Raw genomic sequence first — 11,579 nt, forward strand, 5'->3', positions numbered from 1 at the left:
GTTAAGGAAATTGGAAGATCAGAAGAAACGTTCAGAGAAAAGAGAGAAAGTGACGAACGATTACGATTCGCCGCGGTTTCGCCGTTTCTCGCACAAATCACGAGTTCTTTATATCGATTTCTTCAGAATTCAATTCTCTATCTACCACGAGCATCAAATCAAGGTAATTTGATGATTTTTGATATTGAAATTATTGGATTAGGGTTATTTCGTTTTAACGAATTAAACGAATTGTAATCGCGTTTCTATAGTCGTTTTTGGTATGAATTGGATTGGAATATGTGTTATAATAAGGTGGGAGCATGTCGGGAGTGCTGGTGAGCGGTGAAGCGCCCGGAAAATGGATTTTCCGGGAGCTGCCGCGGGTGTGAGAACGCACACCGTAGTGTGCGGACGCACACATGGTGTGCGAACGCACACCAGTGTGCGAACGCACACCTGCTTGTGTGCGGACGCACACCAGACCGTGCGAACGCACGGGACCCTTTTGTGCGCTCGCACTGCAGGCTATCACACCTGTTTGAGTACCTTGAATCGTTTTGACCTAGCCTCCCGAATTCAAGTATGTCGGATATTGAAAATGGATCACGGACTCTGAAAACACGAAATTTGGATATAGGACATGACGTATACAACTAGGGTTTTATTATATAAGAAACCTATAGTTGAAGATCGATAAAAGAAATATGATTAAGAGATTATTGAAATTGAGAGTCGTATTTGAAATACGATTGCAATAACCTAAGTTTATAACTTAGGGTTTAAGTACTAAACCTACGTTTATGAATTAAACGTACAGGTAACTCGACTAAGTAACTGTCATACTGACAAGCTACCAAGTCGTCTAGCTGGAATAGTTACGAGATCATATGACACATGGAACCTACGTGATGAGTTGACGATAATGCAATTTTGGGATGGCGGTCACTGTGAGTTGCACTTTACTTTCGTGTATTATATATTAAAGTTATTTTATATAAATTTATATACTGTTTATACGCATCGCATTACATATAATTGATTGAAATGTTATATGTTTACTTAATTTTCTATATGCGAGAACTAGTATGCGATCCGAAGAAACTAGCTACCTATTGGGTGTCAATAGGCTGTGTGATCACCAGTATCGAGTCAGTCTAGTATGTTTGCATTGAGAAATGACTTGACACAGCTGGGAGCTGTTGATGAATATGAAATTTACGATTGGGTATATGATTTCGATACGAGAGTGAACTCGGCTACGGTGTAGCCTGGAAGTCCCCGTATCTAGTGGCTGGGCCACCAGCGAGTTGGACTCGCAATTGATATTTATGAGTGGGTTGAATGATATATGATTATTCAAGAGATGTGTCGCATGCTAGGATATTAGTTTCGTACGGATCAAATACCTGTTTATATGTTTTATATTATTATCTTCTTAAGATGCGATGTGATATTTTTATTAATACCGTTAATAACTTGCAAGCTCACTCAGTATTTCCCAAAATACTGACCCCCTCACAGTGTTTCCTTTCAGGTGACCGGAGTCGGATCAGACAGACCATCTCCTTTGTGTCGGAAGCCTTTTTGGCTTACACAAAGTACGAGTTTGTTTAGAGCTGCAGTAGTCAGTAGGTGTCAGTATAAGATTTATGATTTGATTTCAAACGATATTAAAATGTGAACTCTGATATAAATTTTATAAATAAGTTATTTGGAAAGATGGCGTTAATCCGTTTGAATTTGATACCAATTGCTGTGAGTGGAATTGGTGATGTTTGTGATCCGAAACAGGGCGGTGCTGGATATGAGATATCGCTCGGTAAGACCCTGGTTTCTAAGAATTGTTTCGCGAATGTTTTCAGAAAAGGAATACGATATTTTAATAATTAGATTATATTATTTAAAGAAGATTTCTGATAACGTATTATATATAATAATATGTTTTAATCGCGAAAAAATTTACAGTGATTTTAGGCTTGCTACGGGTTCCGGAGTTACCACTCCCGTTCCCTAGCGCCGGTCGCGGCTCAATAATTTGGGTCGTGACAATATGGCTCCCACGCTTAACTTTTTTTTCTTTAGACATGTTATATTTGTTTATTTGGCAAATAAAATTTGCATGTTAGTTTAACACGCACATACACACACGATATATTAGTTCATATTTATTTTTTTAGATATATTTGGTTCTGATTTGTGGTCATGAAATTGGGAGATTTAATGATCATGTATGGCACAAGGCATGATTTCCAATAAATTCCCTATTTTATAAGGCTATTTTTCTTTTAACATTGGGGAAGGAAAATATATCTTAGCAAAATGTTGTGCACTGTGCATATTATTTGAGTTATAACTCATTGGTTGTGAGGTTATTTTTATATGTGTGTTTCAGTGTGAATTGCTTTAGGAGTCTCCTATAGTTGATGGAAAATAAAATGGCTTGCATATGATTTGCTGATGCTGCTGCTGTTTTGATGTATTTCTATTGTATGGTTTGGAGTAATGATTGTGTGTTTTATGGGATGAAACCTCAAATATATGCTACTTATGTTAGCTTTAGTTGACTGATGCACCTTAGCTTTAAGGTCGAAAAATTATACTACTAAGGTATATATTTATATTTTTTTAGAGATTTTAAAAATAAGATGGTCAACTGCCCACCATAAACTCTTTGTAAGCCCGTCCCTGTTTATAGCATTGACCATTGACATATTAACCCTCCCATTAGGCGACTTTACATGCACTTTGTTTCTGAAATTCCATATATTCCATAACCCAGCACAAAAGACTTCCTTGTGTACCTTGGACAACTGCTAAAAGACTTCATGAAACTAGTTCCCAAAGTCATTGCCAGTGAGCGCACAAGGACAGTGAGAAATAGACATGGAGGATCAGAAAGTTGCATCCACTTTGCAATCTCTAAGAATATGAGTATCAACCTCCACATCACCGCTAGAGTCATATAACATATGATAAGAGACACCTCTTTTTTCAGAGATTCAAAGGTAGGAAAAGCTCGATTAACCAATCTCCAAATGAATTTTCGAAATTTTATGGGGATGTTGAGGTCCCAAATCTGCTTTCATTTGAGAGAGTCAAGCAATGTACCCTGGCCCTGTCACACTTCGGGGTTAAGTAAGTTGGAAGCAATGGGATATCTAGAGTTCACTTTATAACAACCGTCCCTCGAACCCGTCCAGAATAAGGAATCTAGAGGCCCTACGAAGCTTAAAGGCATGCTTATGATCCGGTCCACCTCACAGGCAGGGAATAAGTGACTAATCAAGCCTTCGTTCCATTTTATCTCGTTCGGAAGCAATATATTATCAACTGAAGCATCGACAACCCAAGTAATCGGAGGGGTGGGTGGAAGGAGCTTGCCTATAGGATAGTTCCATTTATCTTCCTAAATACGAATAGAGTTACCGGTTATAACTCTCTATTGCAGCCCAGAATTCAGAGTTGGCAGGGACCCTCAAATGCTACCTAAGTAATTCTTGGGTTGAATCCCAAAGGAGCAGAGAAGATGTCTTGCCTAGGAAAGTACCGCGCCTTGATCAATCTTTTAAATTTAGGTTTATCTAATTTTTTATTTATTGTAAAATTTAAAAGGGGTATTTCTATTAAATAGCATCACCTTTAGCGTTTTTTGCAATTTAAGCACATACTACAAAGTGTCTCAATTGTTAACCCAAACTTTCCAATCCTTTTAATTATTAGCACATGTCGTATTTCCGGCATCTGAAATCCCACGTGACTCGCCGGATTGCCTCGTCAGCGCCAGCGTGGCATTCTTTATGTGACGTCATTTTGGATTATTCCTACCAAATAACACGAACTACCATTTTGTCTCAAATATTAGCACAACCTTTCAAATATTTTTAAATTTTAGCCTAAAACCTGTTTCCGGCTATTGGTATCATATGCGCACATTTAAGAATAATTAGTGTCGTTTCACGTGTTTCACACGTGGCTCGCAGTGTGATTCGTCAAATTATTAAATAATATTTAAAATAATAGTTAATTAGGAATAGTTTATCATATATAATACTTTGGATGATTAATTTAATAGTTTAACGTTTTAAATTGATAATAAAATTTTATAATTATAAAGAATTTAAATAAAAAAATCAAATAATAATTAAAATATTAATTTATTAAAAGTAGTTTAACTTATTTAGAATTTTATATGATTTACATATAATTAAAATAGTAATTGTTAAATATTTAAAATAGTTTATTTTAATATAGTAGTTTAATTTAATTAGTACTCTAAATTAGCTTAGCATAGTAGTTTATTTTAGTTAGTACTCTTTTTCTAATAATTATCTCAATATAGCCTAAACAGGTTTTAGGCTAAAATTTAAAAATATTTGAAAGGTTGTGCTAATATTTGAGATAAAATGGTAATTCGTGTTATTTGGTAGGAATAATCCAAAACGACGTCGCTAAAGAAAGCCACGCTGGCGCTGACGAGGCAATCCGGCGAGCCATGTGGAATTTCAGATGCCGGAAATGCGACCTGTGCTAATAATTAAAAGGATCGGAAAGTTTGGGCTAATAATTGAGACACTTTGTAGTATGTGCTTAAATTGCAAAAAATGCTAAAGGTGGTGCTATTTAATAGGAATACCCCAATTTAAAATTAATTATAAAATTAATTTATTAGAATTTTGTTTCATTAAATTAATCATGATTTTAAATTAGTTTTAGTTAGTGTTAATTAAGGTTGATTAAAAATATTAATTATTTTTAAATATGTGGCGGCGGGAGTGAAAGATGGCGGAGCCTAAAATTTCGAGATGAATTTTTTCTCCGGATAAATATGAAATTTTGAGATAAAATGGTGTTAATTAAATTAATTATAATTCTAAATAAATTTGTTTGATTTAGATTTAAGTTTAGTAAGAATTAATTAAATTAATTTGGATTTTAATGAGTTAATTAAAAAATATTAATTATTTTTAAATATATACAAAATTTATAATAATATAATATAAGTAATCATTTTGATTTTGGTTAAATTATCATATGGTTTGTCATGTGGTTTGGTTGAATTGGGACCGTTACTATATTATCAATTCGTTGAATGCGTAGTGTTCAATTCGATTTAAAAATAGCTATAAAAGGTACAAACTATACAAAAACGGGTTAAATGTGCCAATTTTTAAAAGTTTAAATATAACTTGTAAAATCAGTAAAAGTTTGGTAATTTTTAGTTATTAAACCTTTTTTAAATATTAAGGTTCATTTTAATTATGCGTTAAATATAAAAAATATATATTTAAATATTTGTTTAAGTGTGTTTAGTAAAAATTAATACAATTTAATTAAAAATACAAAAATTAAGTTATGATTTTGAAAAATTAGGAATATAAAAGAAATATGTGATGAGTTACTGGATATTAGGTTTTAAAATTTTAATAGTAAAATTAGCATATAATCTGCGCGATGTAGCGGAATATCATAATTTATTTTGTTATTATAAATTTAATAATAATATTATTTATCAAATTTAATATTAATTATATCATTTAAGTTTATTATGCCATTTTCTTTATAAAATTATTATGAAAATCTTTTACAATTTATTACAAATATAATTATTAAATTTTTTTATAACATATGATGGCAGTTTTATTAATATTATCCACCATAATTTATTTTTCTTATTTTTAAAAATCAAGACTCTAGAAAAAAAAGTTAGTAATTTAAAGGGATTACTATACTTTTGGTGTGTGAACTTTTTACAAAATAACAAGTTAGTTTTTGAACAAAAATTTATCACGAATCGGTGTGTGAACTTATTAGAAAATTATAAATTGGTGTTTTTAGCAGGTCACCAACAAGTTACAGGTTATCCTAATGTATTGAATTGACATTTTTTCATTTGGAAAAAAATTCAAAAAAATTCTTTATTTTTATCCTATATATAAATTAGATATTTATGTTATTAATTGTACAAAAAAACCATTTTCATCACAAAATTAAACACTTAAATATTTTTTTATTTAATTAATATTAATTACTATAATTAAAAATATTCAATGCGACTCAACATCGTCTACTGTTTCACGGATCTACCATTATCCGATTTACGGATACACCGCGAAAAATAAATAAAAAATTAATTTTTTCAATTTATAATAAAAATATTAAAAGCCGAATTACAGACCCTCCGAATTACGGATGGGCCCAAAATTTGGACCCACTAGGACCCAACAGAGCTCCTTCTCCGGGGTTTGAGAAGGAGAAGCTCCTTCTCATGAAGGAGCAAGCAGCTCCCTCTCAAATGAGTAGGAGCGAGCTGCTCCCTCTCAAATGAGTAGGAGCGAGCTGCTCCTTCTCAAAATGAGAAGGAGCGGCGCTCTTGCTCCTTCTTAAAGGAGCAGGCTGCTCTTTTTCCGGCGGATCTTCGTGGGTCCGAAAACATAACTCTGTATTTTAATTTTTTTTATTTAAAAAAGATTAAAAAAATTAAAAATAATTAATTAATTTTTTATTTAGGGTTTATTTGAACGTTTTTAAAGATGAAGGATTAAAACTGAAATAACGAAAAAGTTTGAATAATGGTTAAAGTCAGAAACTGGCAAATACACTGCTTCGTAATTATTCAACAAGTTGCAACACCAGTTTGATACAAAATAAAGTTCAAACACCATATCGTCATTTTGTAAAAAGTTGAAACACTAAAAGTATAGTAATCCCGTAATTTAAATTGTAATTTGTGAAAATGATTTGGTGGCGATGGGAATGACATATACAGACTAATATTTTAAAATAAATAACAAATTTAAAACGCTCATATTAAATAAATAAATACAATTATGGAAAGTGTAGTATGAAAAATTTAGAAAAACATTTATCATGAAACTTTTATTATTATGCACAATTTATTTTGATTATTTAAAATGAAAAATATCTTTAGTTTTCTCTTTAAACTATTGCATATTAATTGTCTTTTTGATTAAATTTAGGGCTTAAGAGTTAGTTTTTCATCTTATTTTTGCCCTATTGTTTAAGAGAAGGGGACGGTTGGGATTGAAAGAATAATTAGGCATCAAACAGTATAAATGCAGAGTTAGGGTTTTAGTGAGACGGAGAGACAGAAATAGCAGGCGGCGATTAAAAAATGAAGACCATATTGTCGTCGGAGACGATGGATATTCCGGACGGCGTTAAGATAAAGGTGAACGCCAAGGTGATAGAGGTGGAGGGACCTCGAGGGAAGCTGATCCGCAACTTCAAGCACCTGAACCTCGATTTCCAGCTGATCAAGGACGACTCCACCGGAAAACGCAAGCTGAAGATCGAGGCTTGGTTCGGCACCCGGAAGACCAGCGCCGCCATCAGAACCGCTCTCAGCCACGTCGAGAATCTCATCACCGGCGTCACCAAAGGGTACCGCTATAAGATGAGATTCGTGTACGCTCACTTTCCCATCAACGCCTCGATTACGAACTCCAACACTGCTATTGAGATCCGTAACTTTCTTGGCGAGAAGAAGGTAATGAATTACTCTGCTCTGCTTGTACTATAAATATAAGGCAATGATTTACTTTTATCTAAGAGATGGTATTGATTTCGGTTTATGTAGGTAAGGAAAGTTGATCTGTTGGAAGGCGTAACCGTGCTCCGTTCCGAGAAGGTTAAGGACGAGCTTGTTTTGGATGGAAATGATATTGAACTCGTTTCTCGTTCGTGTGCGCTCATTAACCAGGTCCTCTCTCGTATTCGCTTGAATTTTTTTATGTCAATAGCATCTGCTGTTTTAAGTCCTCTGATTCAATCCCTTTTGACTTGTAGAAATGTCATGTGAAGAAGAAAGATATCAGGAAATTCCTCGACGGTATATATGTCAGCGAGAAAGGCGCCATTGTTGCGGAGGAATGAGTTTCTTCTCTATGCATTTTTGGTTTAGGTTATGCAACTTCAGACTTTGGTTTTCTGTCAGGTTTTGTTAAGCTGTTTGGTTTTTATAATTGGTATGAATCTTGGTTTTTATAATTGGTTGAGAATGTTAGGATTTTATAATCTTTTTGGGTTTCATAGCTAGTATTAGTTAAAATGATTTATTTTTATTTTTGCAGTTAGAATTCTTGTTATGTTAGCTTCCATCCAGGACATTTCAGGACTAGAAAATGTTTAAATAATCTAATAAGGAGCTAAAATTTAAAGTTAAAACTGAAAGTTATGAGATTATTAACCAAGTCTAGTAGGCTTTTACATACGTAAGTATTAGAAATAGTAATATTTTGATTCATAATAATGTACTAAAATGAATGCAACAGAAACAGATATTAGAGTTGTGGGTAAAATCTTCCCAGGTCTGCATCCTTATCCTCATCATCGTGCTTTGGTCACTGTTTCCGACTTCATGCCGTTCTAATCTCCTTAGATTTTGCCTCATCGTCTCCTTTCTCGGCATTGCATCTAAACCCAAAGCTGTAACCACAGTGATAATATCAACTCCATATTCTCATGAACATGCTCATTGTCACCATTCTCCATATCAGACAAATTATTGATGCTAAATATCACCACAAACTTATCAGTTCGTCGTCCAAATGGAGTTCGATAGTTTTCCAGAAGAATAACCCTTTCCAGCAGACTTCGTAGCTAAATCAAATGGTTCTGAATTTAGTTCAAAAGATTCATCTGTTGGAGTGCCAGGAACTTCCTCATTTTTTTCTTCTCCGTCATCATGTAAGAGTGGTGAAAGTTTATCAGCAACATGAACTTGAATACTTTCATCCCAACCAATCAAATGAATAATTCAAAATAACTTCAATATGCAATCAAAATTAACATCAATAGACAATACGCAAATTGAGGGAGCGGAAAATACTAAACAAAATCATACATGTCGACATCTTTGCTAGAGTAAATATGCAAATTAGGTTCCTCTTTAATAATAGCTTCTCTGTTCATTCTGCAGGTGCAATAAAAAATCATCCATTTCATCATTTTGTACTGTTGATTCATCTAGTTGCCTGTTCCAAATCATACAACATTAAGGGTTAACCACAAAACTACCCAAAAATCACTTAACTTTCAAATATATGCTCTAAATCAAAAAAAAAATCTAAAAAAATAAAATCTTTTCACATTTTAGGTACTTATTTCTAACTATAAAAAATAAAATTTTCCCAAATTTTAAATCAGATTTTTTTACATCCAATTAACATCCAGAATTCAAACTTGGAGAGATTCTTAGGTAGACTCAGTCTACCACGTCATCCGTAGACTAATCTATCATATTATGACACATCATTAAAATAGTGGCACTATCATAATTTTGTTTATTACTTATTTACACTTTGGGATAGTAATATTACGATAGTGCCATTATTTTAATGACGTGTTATAATATGATAGGTTTAGTCTACGGATGACGTGGTGGACTGAGTCTACCTAAGAATTTCTCTCAAACTTGATCCAAACTGAAACCCTAAATTCAAAACAATAAAAATAAACCCTAATCTAAAATTCCAAATTGTAATTACAAAATAAAACCTAGTCTGATTCGACAATTAACTTCGAGAGGCCAAAGCGGACGGCTGGATTCAGTCCAAACTTAATAGCAATAGCTTCATCTACATCAACTGGCCAGAAGGCTGCTGTTCCAAAACCAGCTGCCATTACCACCAATTTAGAAGAATCTCTGATGATGACACCAAGACCCATTTTACCAGATTCAACGCACACTATTGCATCGGTGTTCATCTTGAGCATATTCGCTTGAGGGGGTTTCAACGAGATTGTGAGGGTCTGTTTTGAGCTGTACAGTGAAGGTAGGCAGTTTGGTAGTCTAGCAAATGATTTATAGCGATGACCACTGACATATTAACCCTCCCATTAGGTGACTTTACATGCACTTTATTTCTAAAATTCCATATGTTCCATAACCCAACACAAAATACTTCTTTATGGACCTTGGACAGCTGCGAAAAGACTTCATGAAACTAGTTCCCAAAGTCATTGCTAGTGAGCGCAAAAGGATAGAGAGAAATAGGCATGGAGGACCAGAAAGTTGCAGCCACTTTGCAATCTCTAAAAATATGAGTATCAACCTCCACGTCACTGCAGGAGTCACATAACATATGATAAGAGGGACCTCTTTTTCTCAGAGATTCAAAAGTAGGAAAAGCTCGGTTAACCAATCTCCAAATGAAATGTCGAAATTTGGGGGGGGGGGGGGGAATGTTGAGGTCCCAAATCTCCTTCCATTTGAGAGAGTCAAGCGATGTACCCTGGGCCTGTTGCACTTCGGGGTTAAGGCGCGGCATATATGTTGAAAATCAATTCGATTCAAAAAATAGCTATAAAAGGTACAAAATATACAAAAACGGGTTAAATGTGCCAATTTTTAAAAGTTTAAATATAACTTGTAAAATCAGTACAAGTTTGGTAAATTTTAGTTATTAAGCTTTTTTTAAATATTAAGGTTCATTTCAATTATGCGTTAAATATAAAAATATATATATTTATATATTTGTTTTACTGTGATTAGTAAAAATTAATACAATTTAATTAAAAATATAAAAATTAAAGGGTTAATTCCAATAAAATACCAAATCTTTATGGATTTTGTCAGTTATAACCAAACCTTTAAAAATTGTATATTCTAGCCAATTTTGGGATATTTGAAACCTTTTCTAGCCATTCATGAATAAAACCGAAATATTTGCTATTCGCCAATGGGATAAACTAACCGATTTTGAATGATTTCAATAGAAAAAGTTTCAAATATCTTGTATCATTCAAAATCGGTTAGTTTAGTTCATTGACGTATGACAAAATTTTCGGTTTTATTTACGAATGGTTAAAAAAAGTTTCAAATATCCCAAAATTGGCTAAAATAGACAATTTTTAAAGTTTTGATTATAATTGATAAAATCCGTAAAGATTTGGTAATTTATTGAGATTAACCCAAAATTAAATTATGATTTTGAAAAGTTGGAAATATAATAGAAAAATGTGATGTGTTATTCGATATTAGGTTTTAAAATGGCTTAATATATAGTTTAACCCCTGAACTTGTACCCTTTTACCCATCTAACCCCAAAACTTAACGTCTCACCTATCGAATCTCTAAACTTGTTAAATAATCTAATTTGACCCCTGAACTTGATGAATACGTAAACATTGAACCCCTCCGTACACATTCAGTGGTCAAATCGGATTATTTAACAAATTCAGAAGTTTGATAGGTGAGACGTTAAATTTAGATGTTAGATGAGTAAAAAAGTGCAAGTTCAGGGGTCAAACTATGTATTCAGCCTTTTAAAATGATAAGGAAGCTAGAAATTGAAAACACGTCAAGACCATAATTTCAACTGTTTAAATTGCTCGGACTCAAATTATGCAATTTAGCCTGTCTAAGCATTTCCTTTAGGCGTACGCTTTGATGACTTAATTTTCCTGCTATTCTGCCTCAAATTGTACACTTTTGCTATAAAATTTGATATTTTTGTATTTTGAGTTCTTATTTTTTAACGGCACAAATTATAAATTTTTTGTTTTTAAAAGTTGATTGCTAGATAAATATTCATAATACTTTTCATTAACATAGTTATAGCTTGCTACCTTAAATC

General features: G+C 33.1%; 1 protein-coding gene across 1 annotated transcript; it reads left to right on the forward strand.

The window, feature by feature from the left end:
• The first annotated feature begins 7,055 nt into the window (after window positions 1-7,055).
• Window positions 7,056-8,016, forward strand: LOC126657771 (60S ribosomal protein L9). Its single transcript, XM_050352539.2, has 3 exons — window positions 7,056-7,489; window positions 7,580-7,702; window positions 7,789-8,016. The coding sequence occupies exons 1-3, from the start codon at window positions 7,115-7,117 to the stop codon at window positions 7,873-7,875; spliced, it is 585 nt and encodes a 194-aa protein (XP_050208496.1). The 5' UTR covers window positions 7,056-7,114; the 3' UTR covers window positions 7,876-8,016.
• Window positions 8,017-11,579: the final 3,563 nt, after the last annotated feature.

This window comes from Mercurialis annua, linkage group LG7 (assembly GCF_937616625.2).
Source record: "Mercurialis annua linkage group LG7, ddMerAnnu1.2, whole genome shotgun sequence".
Classification (NCBI taxonomy): Eukaryota; Viridiplantae; Streptophyta; class Magnoliopsida; order Malpighiales; family Euphorbiaceae; genus Mercurialis; species Mercurialis annua.

Coding starts and splice junctions, on each gene's coding strand:
- LOC126657771 (XM_050352539.2), top strand. CDS start 7,115: ATGAAGACCATATTGTCGTCGGAGACGATGGATATTCCGGACGGCGTT. Junction 7,490..7,579: donor ACTTTCTTGGCGAGAAGAAG/GTAATGAATTAC, acceptor CGGTTTATGTAG/GTAAGGAAAGTTGATCTGTT. Junction 7,703..7,788: donor CGTGTGCGCTCATTAACCAG/GTCCTCTCTCGT, acceptor TTTGACTTGTAG/AAATGTCATGTGAAGAAGAA.